General features: G+C 43.9%; 1 protein-coding gene across 6 annotated transcripts in view; it reads right to left on the bottom strand.

Annotated features, from left to right (window-relative positions):
- LOC118594666 (protocadherin gamma-C4) overlaps positions 1-18,185 on the bottom strand; it is a 182,586-nt gene that overhangs the window by 142,379 nt on the left and 22,022 nt on the right. Inside the window, exon 1 of one of the 6 annotated variants that reach the window (XM_036204751.1) lies at positions 15,015-17,581. The exons of 4 other annotated variants lie outside the window; for them this stretch is intronic. In XM_036204751.1, coding sequence (XP_036060644.1) covers positions 15,015-17,426 — 2,412 coding nt within the window. In that variant the 5' untranslated portion in view covers positions 17,427-17,581. Of the gene's footprint in view, positions 1-10,446; positions 12,982-15,014; positions 17,582-18,185 lie in introns of those variants that run through there. One more of the 6 variants, XM_036204742.1, reaches the window with a different exon arrangement.

Raw genomic sequence — 18,185 nt, 5'->3', positions numbered from 1 at the left:
TAGAGTCCTGTTTAATTCAGGAGATAGTGTCTGGGGTTGGGAATGGTGGTTTGAATAAGAATGCCCCCCATAGGCTCACATATTCCATTGCCTAGGGAGTGGCACTGTTTGAAAGGATTAAGAGCTGTGGCCTTGCCGGAGTAGTTGTCTTGTTTAAGGAAGTATGTCACCGGGGTGGGCTTTGGGGTTTCAAAAGCCCAAGGCAGTCCCAGGGTCTTGTCTCTTCCTACTGCCTACTGGATCCAGATGCAGAATCTTTAGCTATTCCTCTAGTATCATGCTTGCCTGCATGCTGCCTTGCTCCCCACCAGAACAATGGACTAAACCTCTGAAACTGTAACCAAGCCCAATTAAATCTGTCTTTTATAAGAGTTGCCACAGTCATGTCTCTTCACAGCAATAGAACAATTACCAAGACAGGAATGAAATCCAGTGTTAGCATGCTTGTTTAGGAGGTCAAACACTTTAGATTCAATGCCAAGCACGGTAGCAGGCCTTTTTTGAACTGCTAGCCCCCAAATCATGCCATGGAGAACTTTATTAATTATGAAAGCTTGGCCTTAGCTTAGGCTTGTTTCTGACTAGCTCTTATATACTAATCTATGTGTTGCCATGTGGCTCATGGCTTTTTACCTCTCCTCCTGAAGGTCTTGCTGCCTCTGCTTTTGGCCAGAAACTCTGCCTTTCTTCTTCCCTGAGACATCTCAGACCCCAGAAGTCTTGCCTAATCCCTTCCTGCCTAGCTACTGGCCATTCAGCTCTTTATTAAATCAATCACAGTGACGCATCTTCACAAAGTGTAAGGGAATATTCTTCAACATTTCTCCTTTTTTTTTGTCTTAAAAAAGGAAAGGTTTTAACTCTAACATAACTGAACTATATACAATAAAAACAATTATCAGGTTAGAATTATATTTACAATGTCCAGTCCATTTATATTTGGTAAATTTAGAGAAAATACTCCATTATCTATCCTCTCTGATGAGTCCAAAGTTTTATACTTAATTTACTTTCTATCATGACTAATGGAAACTGTAATTATAACTATCTAGTCTTCAACTTCATCAAGTGCCTGAGAAGGATATAATATTACCTGAGTAAACAGGAAGTGCAGAGCAAGTAACTTTCAAAACTAAAAGATGACAGAGTCATCTGGACAGTCACCCAAGGTTCCTATGTTAGGGTTCCCATCTTTGGCCTACAGGCCTAGAATATCTGACAGACTTTTCTGTAAAGCAGGAAGTTTTGAAGGACTGTCCTACCTTGTCTTGGCAAAGTTGTGCAGTTGCATTCTTTTGTGTCCTGCTTGTCCAATTTGGACAGCATAGTGTCAGCAGTCAAGGCAAGGGCAGTTTCTTGCCTAAATTGCTAGCTTTTGCCACAAAGAAAGCAAACTCCATATGGAGGTTCTTCACTGATCATCCTTTTTTTTTTTTTTAAGTAGATTGGTGCTTCCAGGGGCACACATGTCTCACTGTCATGAAAAGCCTTATGTTATTATAACATCTTAAATGCCATATTCTGTAGGTCCTTGGAGTATTTGAAGATCACCTATCTATCTAAAATATATCTCTATATAACCTTGAAAACATACCTAAGAGAACTATAAGTTTGATTGTTATAGATGACTATTAGCCTGTATTTCTTTGTTTTCCTAAATAGTTATCAAGGACTAGAACTTTACATTACTGTTTAAAATGAGCTGCATAGATACAATACCTTAAACAAGAATGGAAACATATATACAGTACTAAAATAACCTTAAATTTGTATCAATATACAAAAATCCATACCAATGTAAAATATTTGAGGATAGTGGTTGTTCAAAAGTAGACACAACAATCCACCCTTTATCCATCATCTCTATTCTAAATCCCTGCCTCTTTCTTTCAGAAAGAGATCCCTGAATCTAATCTCTTTTGTTCAGCCTTTTTCCTGACCATAACCAATAACAACTTGTAACCAACCTTCCTAAATGATGACAAACATCCATATCCCACCAAATGACCGAAACCCATCCACCTCACTTCTTGGTAATGTGGGCATCATGTTCTCTAGACTGTTTCCTGTTGTCTGGAGGTGATGGAATCTTTAGGGAACTCTGAGAACACTGAGATAATGGTGAAGTCCTGGAAACACTAGTCATAACATGTGTTGTTCATTCTCTGTGCAATGAGAAAGCACAAAGATTATCTGTAGCCCTGGCTAGAATAGTCTGTAAGTTTAGACCATCTCAACCAGCAGTTTTGAAGCTGTTCTGGATACAGAACTTTGAGGAAACTGTAAGAGAGACACTCTAAGAGGCTGGTTCACCTGGGCCACCCATTTTTTTTATTGGTGTCTGGTCCCCTTGCTCTGAAAACACACAAACTTTTAAAGGTAATAGCATACATATCTGCATTAACACAATTATGGACTGTATATTGTACACAATCCAGCCGAAGATGATTTTTTTGTTTTATGTTTGAGCAGGTACATCATTTGTCTTGTAGGTTTTTTTTTCAGTTTGCTTGTTTATTTGTTTTGTTTTGTTTTGTTTTGTTTTCCAGACAGGGTTTCTCTGTGTAGCTTTGTGCTTTTCCTGGATCTAGCTCTGTAGACCAGGCTGGCCTCCAACTCACAAAGATCCACCTGGCTCTGCCTCCTGGGTGCTGAGATTAAAGGCGTGTGCCACCACTGCCCAGCATCTTGTAGTTTTTGTAGGTATATTTCTTCATATTTGTAGTCAAGGTTTTTCAGGTGCTTCCTCCCCGCCCCCCAATCAAACCTGATTCTCATTAACCTTGAATGAATCCACAACTTTTCATTTCTTGTGGAAGCAAAATCATAACCTCTTCCCCAACACAATACATTTTTTTAAATTCCATTTTAAAGTTAAAGTATCTAAGCTGGTTAATTCAGCAGTCTCTCTTACAGTCCCATGTCTCTCAGAATTTATTGTTTGCTCATCAGCAATCAAAAAATTTAAAGTCAACAAGATACCATATAGGATCCAGACTCTCTGTGTATTTTTCATCTTTTCATGGCTTATCCTCTTTATATTATTTTATTCTCTATAAAGACTTTATCTTATTATTTATAATTTTTTAATATGACTATCTAGACCCATTTTTTTTTAGGTTTTTAAACCCATGCACATTTTTAAAATACACTGTAACCTGTTTAGAGTTTCTTCAATCTGGATCTATCTTGTTTGTTTTGTTTTGTTTTTTTGAGACAGGGTTTCTCTGTGTAGCTTTGCGCCTTTTCCTGGAACTCACTCGGTAGCCCAGGCTGGCCTCGAACTCACAGAGATCTGCCTGCCTCTGCCTCCTGAGTGCTGGGATTACAGGTGTGCGCCACCACCGCCCAGCTCAATCTGGACCTATCTTTACTGAGCACCTGTATCATTCTCTGACTGCATGAGACAAATCTTAAACTACTATGTCAGCCACCATGTGGCTCAGATTAGTGCACGGAACTGGTGGTTGGCTCCAGCCCACAAGCAGTAGCTAGTAGCCATATCTCTGCATGCTCCCCACAAATCATGACATGGAGACTTATTATTAATTATGAAAGTTTGGCCTTAGCTTAGGCTTGTTTCTAACTAGCTCTTTTAACTTAAATGAACACATTTTAATTAATCTATGTGCTGTCACATGGCTCATGGCTTTTACCTCTCCTCCTGCAGGTCTTGTTTCCTTTGCTTTTGGCTGGTGACTCTGGTTTTCTTCTTCCCAGAGACCTCTCTGTCCCTAGAAGTCTGCTTAACCTCATCCTGCCTAGCTATTGGCCATTCAGTTCTTTATTAAACAAATCACAGGGACACAACACCACACAATGTAAAGGAAATTTCCACAACAAAGCACTACTAAGGGGGTAGATATGTGTCATAATGATAATGTAATATTTTACTTTGATGAAATGTTTTTATTGCATTATTTTATAATTAACAAAAATTTTAGGACCATTAGGAGACTTTCTACAGAAGAGCAATTACACCACAGATAAGCTTACAAAGGATTTCTTTACTGCATGCTTCACACCCAGAAAATTAGTAAAACACAACAGAATCCAGGAGTACTTAATCTTCAGTGTTCATCTCTAAGTTAATGAGTTCCCTCCTAATTACACATGGAAAAGATTTGAATGAACCATTTGCAAGTTGATTGAATCAAAATCACATTTGGATTGTTGTAAACTGGCTGGCATTTTCAACCCCAAAGGCTTCAATCTTGTGGTAGAACATCTTTGGGCTTTGTACTGAGAAAATTAAACTCAGTGCCTGAATAATGTTAGGCAGTTCATCCAACACACTGTATGATAAATTCCCTTATCATAGTTGGGGAAAAGAAAACCTATGCAGTCTTGGAGCAGAGATCAAGCTCAAACCAGACTCCAGTGTTATGCCTATAGGAGTGTCACAGACACAGGGCAATAGCCACAACCATGGCAAGGAAGAAGAACACAAAATTCAAGGCCAAGACTACTACCAGGTAAAGCTGGAGCTTGTCGAAGGGTCAGAGGGGAATGGGTGAGCACTAAGGTCCAGAGATATCTCTTGCAAGCTGTCTACAGAGATTACACACAGTGTAACAGGGACTGAACAGGGTAGCTGACCTTCATTTTCTTCTTAGAGTCAGAAATTGGTGATGGACTTCATCTTGTCACTCAAACTATGCCCAGTACAACTTATCCCATGAACAATTCTAGGCTATAGAGTCCCACAAGGCAGGACAGCCAGGCATTGTGTTCAGAGACCAAGTTTGTAACCACTACTTTGATGATGAGGTAACTAGACTCTCTGATGGGCATTAAGACTCTCTGATAGTATTAAGTAGAAGAGCCCAGGATTGCTGTGCCCAAGCACAGGGTACAGCATATGTTGGATGCTGTCACTGAGGTGGCCCACCAGCATGCACATGCCCACCTTGACATTGGGGGCTGGAGAATCCTGAATGTGGGACTTCAGTGTTAGCTTCAAAGAGTGTAGCTTCTTATGGTTGTACAAACCTCACTTGGGGCATATGGTCTTAGCTCTAGGTCACTGGCCAAGATGGAGTAGGCTACATGGCCAATAGGCCCCAAATCAGGATGTGAAGGACTTACTTGCACAATGGAGGCTCTAGAAGGAGTTGTTATCAGTTACATGGGCCATATAGGAGGTTTTGTGGAAAACTGAGTGTTGACACTGATGTTTGAAATTTACAGAATGAAGTCTGTGCTGGAAGAATGGAACAGATTGTGTTTGTCCACTGTGATAGTGGCCCTATACTCTGGAGTCTGCTTCTGGTCCGAGGTTCCATGTGCTACCTACCTATATATGTGTGTTGAATCTTGGACTAGTATAAGTGGAATTTTCCTTTTACTCAGCACAGGATTTCCCCATTATATTTTGCAACATGCAGTGTGACTTCCACCATCATTTGCTTGTACCCCAATTATGTAGCTCTTCATTCCTCTAGAGCCCAACTATCCATCAGTGGTGAGTTTCCCCCTTTACTGTTCACCTTGGATGTTGTCTAACTGCCTTATCAGCACTGATAAAGAAGCAGGGGATCTACTCACTGCTGCTCTCATCTGGGTTGGGACCCAGGAGTTAGCAAAGGGGTTCTCTGAGACACTGATCCTGCATAAATCTGGGCTAAACCTTGGGGCAATGTATCCTTTTCATCTGCCATTATGCCCTGATCTGTGTGGTGGAGCTCGAGGTGACCTGCCCCTGTCCACAGTGGTGGAGAGCAGGTAGTGGCCAGAATGTCCTGTACAAGTAACATCTACCATCCGGGTTCTCTTTCTGGGAAAAGCGAAATGTGATCAGGGCTGAGGCAGTGTGTGGAGGTTTGAATGAGAACGAACCCCATAGGCTCATGATGAATGCTTGGGAAGTTGGCAGAAGTGTTTGGAAAGGATTAGGAGGTGTGATCCTGGTAAAGGAGGTGTGGTCTTGCTGGAGGAGGTGTGTGCTGTGCGATAATCCTCTTGTACACTGTAAAGATTTTTCACTCAAATTGATTTAATAAAATGCTGATTGGCCAGCAGCCAAGGCAGGAAGTATAGACGGGGTGACCAAACTAAGAATGCTGGGAAGAGGAAGGGCGGAGTCAGAAGTCGCTAGCCAGACACAGAGGAAGCAAGATGAGAATGTTGTACTGAGAAAAGGAACCAAGCCACTTTGCTAAACATAAACGAGAATTATGGGTTAATTTAAGTGTAAGAGCTAGTTAGTAATAAACCTGAGCTATCAGCTGAGCATTTACAATTAATATAAGCCTCTGTGTGGTAATTTGGGAAGCAGCTGCTGGGTATTTGGGAACAGGCAGGAAAGAGAAATGTATTGCTACAGGTGTGGCCTTGTTGGAGGAGGTGTGTCACTGGGGATGGGCTTTAAGGTTTCATAAGTCTATGCCATTCTCAGTTAGCTCTCTCTCTGCCTCATAGTTGTTATCTCAACATGTAAGTTCTCAGCTATTACACCAGTGCTATGCTATCCTGCTGTCCTGCTGCCATGCTCCTCACCACGATGGCCATGGACTCACCCTCTGAAACTATAAACCCCAATAAACTCTTGCCTCTCTAAGTTGTCTTGGTCATGGAGTCTCTTCATAGCAACAGAAAAGTAACTAAGACAGGCAGGACTATCACAACGGACTGACCCCAGTATCCCAATATCAGTATCTCGCAAGGGTTCTGGGACAAAGGCAGGCCCAGGTAGCTCCAGTTTGCTAATTTCCAGATCCAGTTACTTGTGCTAATGGCAGTTGGTTTTTGTTACTATCCTTGATCAACCCATTTATATAATAAAAGTTTAACAGCTTCCCCCCAATCATTTTGAATTCCGATATACAGGTCAACTTCTGACCACAAGTCTGCTCGTCATATAGTTCAGACTGACCTGGAACTAGAACCTGAAATAGGCTCAGGTTGGCCTAGAATTTGCCATGCTCCTCTTGCCTCAGCCTCCTCAGTGCTAAGATTATAGGCATATCTAAAATATTATCTTTCTCATCTTCCTCCCAAAAAGTAAGCAAAAAAAAAAAAATGGGCTGGAGAGATGGCTCAGAGGTTAAGAGCACTGACTACTCTTCCAGAGGTCCTGAGTTCAATTCCCAGCAACCACATGGTGGCTCATACCCATCTGTAATGAGATCTGGTGCCCTCTTCTGGCCTGCAGGCATACATGCAGACAGAACATTGTATACATAATAAATAAGTAAATAAATCTTTAAAAAAAGTAAGCAAAAACATTGATAGTTTTTAAAAATAAAACTGTATAGTAAGAAGCAAGAGATTATCCTTTCCTGTCTCCAAGTACTTACATTTAATTAAGCAAGTATGATTTAAAATAAATTTACCAGAACTTGAAGGTAAGACCATAGTGCTGAAGATGTCATGTACTTGAGTTATAGGAGACGACAAAATCAACCTGGTACCTACCTGGAAGCTTCTTCCCTACTGGCTAGTTGTTAGATGGAAGTGCTGGAAGGTTCTATGCACACTACCAGGGGAGAAAAGTCATCAACAGCCTTCGCCAGCTATGAACCCTGCCAGCTACAATCACAACTTGTCTGGCAAGAGAATATTGCTGGTGCAGTAGTGGCATGAGTGTTATGGGGGTCACCAACCACTTCCTGGTTGGATTTAAAGCCTGCTCACAAGAAAGAACTCATTTTCGGTACCAATAACTGAGCCAAAACTCTATGGCTGCCTAAAGTCATTCATGGTAACAGGACATAGTGATTAACTAGCCCTTAACTCATATATTAGTGCCTTTCTCAGTCTTCATCAGAGAAGCTTCTTTTTGTAGCAGATAGTGAATAACACAGTCACCCACAATGGTTAATGAGCAGAGAATAAGAGACAGTGGAGAGCACAGCTCTAAATGTCACCACAGAAGAGGATATAGAAAGAATGTAATGATGCAGTAGACATCTGTACCAAAACAGTATCTGTGGGGCATGATAGGCATGAGACACATGAACTCACAGCAGCTGAGAGCGCATGCACAAGACCTGAACAAGATCAAGCCAACCAAAATACTATCATGGATGAGGAGGAGCTCGAGAAGTCTCATTCCTATCTGACTCCTGAGTTTTTGTTAATAATAGAACAATTTAGATAAATGCCTTGATTGATGGTTGCTGCAGGAAAGATAGTTTTCTTTGGGGATGTGGGCTCTGAGAGGCTACCCATTCTCCAGTAGATTACTCTGTATACACGTACATTACATGCAGTACTAAATGGACTCTGTGGAGTTATTTTTTTAAAAAAATCACATAAAGTTAGGAGGAAAAAGAGGGGGTGATTAAAAGAGGAGTTGGAAGGGAGAAAATGGGGGTTGATCAAAACTCATATGTATATATGAATTCTCATGCAATAAAAATAATTTACAAATAGTATTGTTCATCACCTCATTACAATTGTCCTCAATGATATTTTTACCAAGTAGATTAACAATGGTAAATTGTCTGAACTTGGGAGATGAGATATAAATCCTTATAACTGAATATATGAAAGAAAGATATTAATGTTGATTTTTCCTTGGTCCCCAGTTTACCATATAATCACTTAAACATTTTTTTTGAGACAGAGTCTATCACATAATTCTGACTGTTTTGGAACTCACTGTGTAGACAAGGCCTTGAACTCACAGAGATCTGCCTGCCTGTTTCCTGAGTGCAGGGATTAAAGGTGTACACTGGGGCTAGAGAGATGGCACAGAGGTTAAGAGCACCGACTGCTCTTCCAAAGGTCCTGAGTTCAATTCCCAGCAACCACATAGTGTCACACAACCATCTGTACTGAGATCTGGTTCCCTCTTCTGCATACATAATAAATAAATAAATCTTAAAAAGAAAAGGGCGTGCACCATAAGGCCCAGATCATTTAAGCATTTTTAACGGACATTCTTTGCTAGTCAATAAATATGCTGTTTCAAAACTCATGACATGTGTCTTACAGTTTTTTTCTGAGACAGGGTTTCTCTGTATATTCTTGGATACCCTGGAACTCACTCTGCAGGCCAAGCTGATATCAAACTCAGAGATCTTCCTGCCTCTGCCTCCAGAGTGCTGGAATTAAAAGTGTGCACTCCCCAGCTAGTGTCTTATAGTTTTAACTAAATTTCCAAACTAGAAAACCTACGTGAATAAAAATATATTTAACTTACGTAGTATATTGTTATTCTAAAACTTGTCAGGTATACAGCAACACAATCCCAGTTTATAGCACAAAGCATTAGAGCATCTCAGATTGTTCATGATGCTCAGGATTCTAGAAATTCACTGTCATTTTTTTTTTTTTACCAGTATCATTATTATTTTGGTGGTGATATGCAGAGGCTAGAGGCTGATGTCAGGTGTGGTCTTCTATCACTCTTCTATTTTTGAGACAGGGTCTTTCATGAAACCTAGAGCTCACTGATTGGCCAGTCTGACTGGACAGCAAGTCCCAGGGTTCTTCATGTCTCCATCACTCCTGCTTCCCCAGCATTGCGGTTATAGACATGTACCCAGCTTTTTTGTTTGTACATCAGTTCTGGGGATGGGTTATTTTAAAATTATTTATTTTTATTTTATGTGTATAAGTGTATTATCTGCTTGTATGTGTACCAAGTGCATGCCTGGAACCTATGGAAGCCAGAGGAGGGTGCCAGATGCCCTGAAACTGGAGTTATAGACAGCTGTGAGCTGCCATATTGGTTATGGGAACCTAACTGGGGTCCTCTGTAAGAGCACAAGTGCTCTTGACTGCTGAACCATCTCCCCTGCCTCAGCATCCATACTTTCCAAACATTAAAAATAATCACTGAAACAAGACTTTCAAAATATATGCAAGCAAAGTGCCTTCTCACTACTGTGTGAGTACCTCATTTTATGGGAAAGGAATCTTTCCTAACACACATACAACTAATACTTAAAAGAATATAATGTATGGAGGGTACATATACTTACAGTGTATAGAACAAGCATTTTATAATGTAACATCTATTAGTTGTTTATAGAGATTTAAAGAATGTTTCTCCATTGCACAAAGCTTGTTTCAGGATACATAACCAGATATAAAATTTTTCTTTAAAAGTAATGGAAAGAGGGATAGGGAGACAGCTCAGTCAAGGAAGTGCTTGATTTGCAAGTGTGAGGAGTTTGCTAAAAAGCTGGCATGCTGGAAAATACTTGTTACCCTTAAACTAGCAACATTTTAAAGGAAGTAATTATGTTTGTGGATTTCCTTTAAGGTGGGACTACTGTTATCAGCTAGATTTTCTAAAATGTCCATACACTGAGAAAAGACATTCAGTCCCAAATATAATTTGAAAAAGTATCCATTACTGGACAAAATTGAGTTAAACTTCAATACCGCAAATGATGATCCACTATATAACTGTCTGATTTTGCTCTACCAGAAAAATGAGTGAGGAGACAAATGAAGAGAATGCTCTGGTTCTTAGCGAAAGAGAAAACTGACCTGAACAGCTCCAGGCTCTCCCTTGTTTGCGTGACTACTATCCGGTATCAGGAGAGGCTCACTCTTATCACAGCTCTCTTCACTAATGAGTCTGTCGGCATAATTGGGCTGGGGGAAGATCAGGTGGCTGTTTTTGGAATCTGTAGTGAGGGAGATTTCATGGGAGTAGGTCTGAAGGTAAGCCTGTACCCCATCCATACCCACAAAATGAGAGGCAGGCATGCTGGCCAGTCTGCCTGTGGAAGTCTGAAGCAGGCGTGACATGTGCCAGTGCCTAAGCCTGAGGGCCAACAGCACAGTAACGAATCCTAGGAAGACACAGGACACCACGGCCACTGATATCACCAGGTAGAGTGTGAGGTCTGAATCCTGGGGCTCTGTAGGAGTGTTGCTGCTGCCTAAGTCAATCAGCACATCCGGGATGCTATCCCCTACAGCGATAGTAACGGTGACCGTGGCTGAGAGAGGGGGCTGGCCGTGGTCCTGGACAGCCACCACCAGGCTCTGCTTGAGTGCGTCTCTATCCGATAGAGTCCTCGCTGTACGCACCTCCCCTGTGTGAAGCCCAATGGAGAAGAGCCCTGGCTCGCTGGCCTTGAGCAGGCGGTAGGACAGCCAGGCGTTCTGTCCGGAGTCTCTGTCCACCGCCACTACTTTGGTTACCAAGTATCCAGGCTCTGCAGAGCGGGGTGCCAGTTCCACACCAGTGGAACCATCGGTAGGAAGAGCTGGGTACAGGATCTCAGGAACGTTGTCATTCTGGTCCAGCACAAACAAGCCCAGTGACACATTGCTGCTGAGTGGAGGGTTCCCACTGTCCTTAGCTGTCACCAGTAGCTGCAGGTCTCTCAGGTGCTCATAGTCAAAGGACTGCAAGGCGTACAGGACACCAGTGTCAGAGTTAATGGAGACGTAGGAGGACACAGGAGCTTCCTGGAATGTATATTCAGCCAGGGAGTAAGTGACCCGAGCGTTATCGCCGCTGTCAGCGTCATAGGCAGTCACCGAAAAAATGGAGACACCTCTGGGGTTATTTTCTGAGATGGAAGTGGAATAGGAGGAACGAGAGAAGGTGGGCGGGTTGTCGTTTATGTCTGTTACTCTCAGAGAGATGTGGTTTTCCGTAGACAGGGGAGGCGTCCCATGGTCAGTTACGGTCACTGTGATGTTATAATCCGAAGTCTCTTCTCTGTCCAGGGCTCTCGTTGTTAACAGGTGATAGTAATTATCAACTGACTTTTCCAGTTTGAAGGGCAAGTGCTTGGGAATAGAACACGAAATCTCTCCATTCTCCCCAGAATCAGCATCGTGTACGCTGAAGAGTGCAATTATGGTTCCGGGTAGACAGTCTTCAGAAACGGAACTGGTGAGGGAGGTGAGTATCACTTCCGGGGCATTGTCATTCACGTCCTGGACTGTGACCAACACCTTAGCGCTGGCAAGAAGAGCACCTCCGTCTTGGGCTACCACCTCCATGAGATAGAATCTGGACTCTTCGTAGTCCAGAGATTGAATAGTTGAGATTTCCCCCAGATTAGAATCGAGCTGGAAAGTCTCGGAAATTTTGTCTTCCTCGTTGCGAAAAGAGAAGGTCAATTTCGCGTTGATTCCCTCGTCCGCATCCGTGGCGGTGAGTGTGAGGAGTCGAGCGCCCACAGGTGTGTTCTCCGGAACACTCACGCTATATTCGCTTTGAGTGAACAGGGGTGCGTTATCGTTTGCGTCGAGGACGGTCACGCTGATGTGGACAGTGCTAGAATGCACTGGGTTTCCGCCGTCCAACGCTGTGAGGACCAGGTCGTGAGCAGACTCTTTCTCACGGTCCAGGGGCTGTTCCAACACCAGCTCTGGATGCTTTTGCCCATCAGATCCGCTCTTCACGTCCAGAGAGAAGTGCGGGTTGGAGCTGAGCTGGTAACCCTGGAGGGAATTCACACCCACATCCCCATCTCTCGCGAAGGGGAGCACCAGCCGTGTTCCTGCAGCTGCGTTTTCATTAACTTTTACTTTTAACTCCTCATCGCGGAACCGGGGGAAGTTATCATTAATATCAAGGATTTCCACCTCAACTCCATAGATTTTCATCTTATTCTCAACCAAGATGTTAAAGCTGACGAGACAGGGTGCGCTCTGAGCGCACAGCTCCTCCCGGTCTATCCTCCCCGCGGTGACCAAGCTGCCACCTCGCGGGCTCAGCGAGAAAAGCTGCGACCTACCTCTGGAGACGATGCGGACCCCGCGCTCCGCCAGCTCGCGGGGCTCCAGCCCCAGGTCCTTGGCGATGCTGCCCACGAAGGAGCCTTTGTCCAGCTCCTCCCGCACCGAGTAGCGGATCTGCCCCTTTCCTGGCGCACACAGCGTCCCTAGCAGCATGAAGAACTTGAGCAGGTCGCTGCAGCTCCAGCGCCTTGGTGGATCCGCCATTGTCTTTTCTTCCTTCCCTTTCCTCTTAGTCCTGGTTCACCGGCTGGTTCCTTGCCTTTCTAAAGCTGACGAGAGCAGGAGTTGAAATGGCTTGCGTTCCCCAGTAGCTTGTCTGGTCTCTGATTAGTGCGGAGGAAGCTGGGAACTGGTCGCTTTTATGACTGTTTCTTTCCCAGGCTGGTGAACAGCGACGCTCAGAGTCCTAACCAGTTACTACACCAATTCCATTTTTTTAGTCCTCCTTGGTTCAGTTATTTTTTTCATTTCCAAGGTTTTTGCTGCGTATTTAATATATTATTGTGTAGCAGTGTTTATATTTAATTAAGTTTTAATTCTGACAATAAACCTTCCACAACCTAAGATCAATATAATTAGTTTTATTTTACTTCTCCAGAAAAGTTTGATTTCATGTACCACCGAGTCCTTATGTCTTAACCACATCAAATCTGTTTAACCAAGAAATTGAAATTTTTACCTTTGCTGATGTCAAGGCTTCATTTTTAAGATCAGGATAGGTTTATGAAAATCTGCCTAATAGTGCCTTAGTGTGCCAGGGAAACAAACCCAGCTCTCAATGTCTCTTTGCAGTATGGCCCATATTTGCTGTCACGTGCAGAAACATAGACAGCGTACTAGTGAAGTTTTTGAGAAAGTCTCCAAATTTCCAACCTAAGGCTATAAGATCTTCACTGCCTCAGACCTTTGGGTCACCTGCATTACTTATGTCTTCCTATTACTATATTCACAATACTTGTAGACATTTCACTGTGACAAGATCTTGGTGGCAGCCAGAATAGTGACCGTGAGAGGTGGGGCTTCATTTAGCTCTCATGGGGGGAAACATAGGTATCTAGTTAGCAGTAGTCAGTGGCCTATTTGTTTAGAGGCAGATATTTAATGTCATCACTCTTAAGATTAACAGATGAAAAGAAAAATCATGGCAGAAAATGACAGTTCAGAGAGCCCTTCCTGTGAGAAAAACAAATTTTACCTAATAACTCATCAACAGGAAAAGATTTTAGTTGATGCCTGTAATTTTTTTTGTGAATTGAGAGGGTTGACACCGCACTTTTACAATCTAGGGCCCGAGATATGGTTCAGTTGGTAGACTGCTTGCTGTGGAGTCATGAGACCTCACATTTCATCCTTAGTACCATCAATAAAGAAATACATGAATAAATGAGCAAACATTCCAAACCATACCATTTCAGATCTTTTTGTAGAAATCGACATGAGGACAGGTTGCAAACATTTCCTCACTGTGCATTTTTTTAAAGAGCAAGTTATTCATGAAGATGCTATCTCACATTTATTAACATAATTCACTCTTCCTAATGAACACTTCAGGCTTCATAGTTTGCCCATCCTCTAAAAAGAAACCTGGGGACAGCTGGAAAGATGGCTTAGCAGTTAAGAACACTAGCTGCTCTTCCAGAGAACCTGGGTTCGATTCCCAGCACCCACATGTTGTTTCACAACCATCTGCAACTCCAGTTCGAGCGGATCCAGGATTCTTCTAGCCTCTGTGTGTACCAGGTGCACAGACGTACATGCAGGCAAAACACCCATACACATAAAGTAGAAGCAAAAATTAGAAAAAGCTTCCAGGAAACCCAAGACACTTTGCTTGTAAGACACTCACAATGTTTGCCAAAAAGTCAGTTGAACAGTACCCTACCCACCATGCTTTGTTGATAACAAGCCACCACCCTTGGTGATGTGTTTCTTTGACATTCAGTTTTCACAAACTAGTAATATGAGGACCGTGTTTACTCTGAATCACTACAAATCTAAGAGGAAGCAGAACCAAAATTTGAGTATTAGAGATCTGACACGAAAAGAACCTTTCAGATTTCCAATAGTGATGAGCTTTGTGGGGTAGAGAGGAATGTAGAGGCAAAGAAAAAGATGTAGCTCACGCTGTGAACACTTGTGGTTACAGGCAAGTAAACTGCACATCCAAGGTAGAAACCCTTCTGTAAGCTGTCATTTGGATAAGGTTAATGCACTTAAGGCAGAACACCGTTCAAGGCTGACTAAGTCACAAGACAATGAAATAGGCAACGAAACCACCAAAACTACTTAGTGATTTATTAATAAACACTGAAACCCTAAGTAGAAAAACGAATTAAACTGAAGCTCACCTTTGAGACAGAATCCGAGACAAAAGGAACCTCAGTGTCTCCAAGAGTATCTGGCATCCAAGAGGTGTCGTCACAGAGGAGGTCCTGAGGAGCTACTTCCGGAGTCACATTGAGAAAATTAAACTCTGTCTTAGCTGATTGTGAGGCAATGCATACATTGTAGGAATAAGGCAATGTCCCCTCAGTGTAACTGGGGAGAACTCCAGTGGTAGGGTTGGAGCTGAGACTAGGCTGAAAGCAGCCCCAGACAGCTGAGCTGGAGGAGTGCCGCAGGCGCAGAGCAATAGCCAGAATCACCGCCAGGAGGAAGAGGACTGAGATCAGGGCCAAGGCCACCACCAGGTAAAACTGAAGCTCACTCTGGGGGTCTGATGGCAGAGGGTCATCGCTGAGGTCTGGCAGGACCTCCTGCAGGCTGTCAGCGAAGATCAGGTGCAGCGTGGCTGTAGCCGAGAGCGGTGGCTGTCCACCATCGCGCACAGCGACCAGAAGGCGCTGCCGCGCCGCGTCCCTGTCGCCCAAGGCACGCGCTGTGCGCACCTCGCCAGTGCGCAGCCCCAGGCTGAAGAGCCCGGGATCGCTGGCCTGCAGCACGTGGTACGACAGCCAGGCGTTGTGTCCCGAGTCTGCGTCCACAGCCACCACCTTAGTGACCAGGTATCCGGGTTCGGCAGCGCGCGGTACCATGTCGAAGAGTGCAGAGCCGTCGGGCTCGAGCGCGGGGTACAGCACGCGCGGTGCGTTGTCGTTGCGGTCGCCCACCAGCACGCGCATGCTCACGTTGGCGCTGAGCGCGGGCGAGCCCTGGTCGCGCGCCTGCAGGGTCAGCTGGAAGGAGCGCAGCTGCTCGTGGTCGAAGGCGCGCTGAGCGAACACCACTCCGCTGTCCTGGTTCACAGAAACGAAAGAGGACAGCGCCTTTGGCTCTAGGTCGCTGGCTATGATGGAGTAGGAAATGTGACCATTGGATCCCAAATCGGGGTCAGAGGCGCTGACTTGAGCGATGGAGGCTCCAGGCGGGTTGTTCTCTGCCACGTGGACCAAGTAGGAGGCCTGGTGGAAAAGCGGTGCATTGTCGTTGACGTCTGATATGTGGAGGGTGATGATTACGTTGGAGGAGAGTGGCGGCTTACCCCTGTCGGTAGCTACGATGGTGACGTTATAGTCTGGGATCTCTTCCCGGTCTAGAGTTCTGTCTGTTACTAGTTTGTAATAATTCTTCGAAGATGATTTCAACACAAACTCTGCATTTCCCAAGACGTTGCAGTAAACGTCTCCATTTCTTCCGGAGTCTTTGTCCCTCGTTTTTATCAAGGCGATGACTGTTCCTAGTGGAGAATCTTCCGGTAGGGGGGTAAATACTGAAGTCACAATTATTTCGGGTGCACAATCATTCTCATCCAGAATTTCCACTTGGATACGGCAATGGGATGCTAGGTCTCCGGGGTCTTTTGCTTCTACATTCAGGGAGTAAGTTTTAGTAGTCTCAAAATCCAAACTACTCTTTGTCGTGATTTCTCCCGTTCGTTTGTCTAAGTTGAAAAAACGTTCCACTTGTTCATCCACATTGTGAAAAGAATAAGTGATCTCTGCGTTGACGCCCTCATCTTGGTCGGTGGCTGTCACCTGAAGCACGGAGAAGCCTGGGGGCACATCCTCCCGGAGGGTGACCCTGTACACGTCCTGGGTGAACACTGGAGGGTTATCATTGGCGTCTGTGACTTGGATTCGGATCTGGGCAGTGCCACTTCGGGGAGGATTCCCCCCATCCACAGCAGTGAGGACCAGCTGGTGAAAATTATGCTCTTCTCTGTCCAGAAAACGTTTTAGAATCAACTCAGGATATTTACATCCATCTGGACTCTCATTCTCTGTGACTTCAAAGTATTCATTGTCACCGAGGTAGTATTTTTGCAGTGAATTAGAACCAGCATCTGAATCGAGGGCTGGATCCAATGGAAATGCTTTACCTGGTCTGGTGGACTCTCCAATGTTTAAATCCACCTCGCTCTGTTTGAACTGAGGAGCGTTGTCATTTATATCTTGAAGAATTACAGCTACATGGAAAATATTTAATGGCTTCTCAGCGACAATATCGAATTCCAGAACACACAGAGGCTGCTTCCCGCACACCTGCTCTCTGTCTATTCTGTCACCCACAAGTAAATCCCCGCTCTCTGGGTTTACAGTAAAATATTCCTTCTCTGCGCTGACCCTCAGCTTCCGGGTGGATAGATCCTGGACACCCAGCCCCAGATCCTTGGCGAGGTTTCCTACCATCGAGTTCTTGGCCAGCTCCTCGGGAATGGAGTAGCGGATCTGATCCGGGAGAGCTCCGTGGAACAATGGCAGGAGGAAGAGCGACAGAACCTGCAGCCACCGGGCCAGTCCGCTCCCAGAGCTCCGCCTCATCCTCCTAGCTCGCGCTGCCGCTGTGCTCCTGAGTCGGTGAGGGTAAGCCCTCCCTTAGTGGCTGAAACCGGCTAGCGCCACTTTTCTTGGGGTCGTTTACTGTATCCTGATGTGTACTGGCTTCTCCTCTATGGTTGGTTTGCACAGGAAGTTACTCTCCTAGTCTCCCAAACGCGTCTGGGAAATGGTCTTTCTCTTCTTTTGACCTACAGCGACGCCCAGAGGTCTTCTCAAAAATTGCACTGAAGTTTGCAAACCTTTGAATTTTTGTTGTTGTTGGTTTAGATTTATGGTGTATTTATTTGTTTTAAAAATGCGTAATATATTGAAATTGTTCCAAATTCAGAAGCCACATATGGTATGGGTCTTTATTATCATCTATGAATCGTGTAGCACATCTCTCATCCTCAAGTGGAATGAGTTCTAAGTTTCTTGTTACGCTTTGTGTAGCACAGCCGACCTTTAAATAAACTTTGTCCCCTTCCCTCCTTTTATTCAAATGAAAACATTACACCATAACGTTCTCCTTATCACTTCTTTCATTCAGTAATAAAACCACATATGAACCCCCACTCTGGACTTTCAGTCAAATATTTTGTTTCATACGAGTACATAAAGCTCTGCATTTGTTTCTCATGGAGTAGTCCACGACATGGATAAACAGTAACTTGTCCAATCAGAAGTTGTATTTTCTTAAGGACTCATTTATACAAAACATTTTTTCTATTATAACTTGTGATAGCAAGTTATAAATTATTT

This window comes from Onychomys torridus, chromosome 13 (genome assembly GCF_903995425.1).
Source record: "Onychomys torridus chromosome 13, mOncTor1.1, whole genome shotgun sequence".
Lineage (NCBI taxonomy): Eukaryota > Metazoa > Chordata > Mammalia > Rodentia > Cricetidae > Onychomys > Onychomys torridus.
The sequence above is the reverse complement of the archived record's forward strand: the minus strand, read 5'-3'. Positions and strand labels throughout refer to the sequence as shown.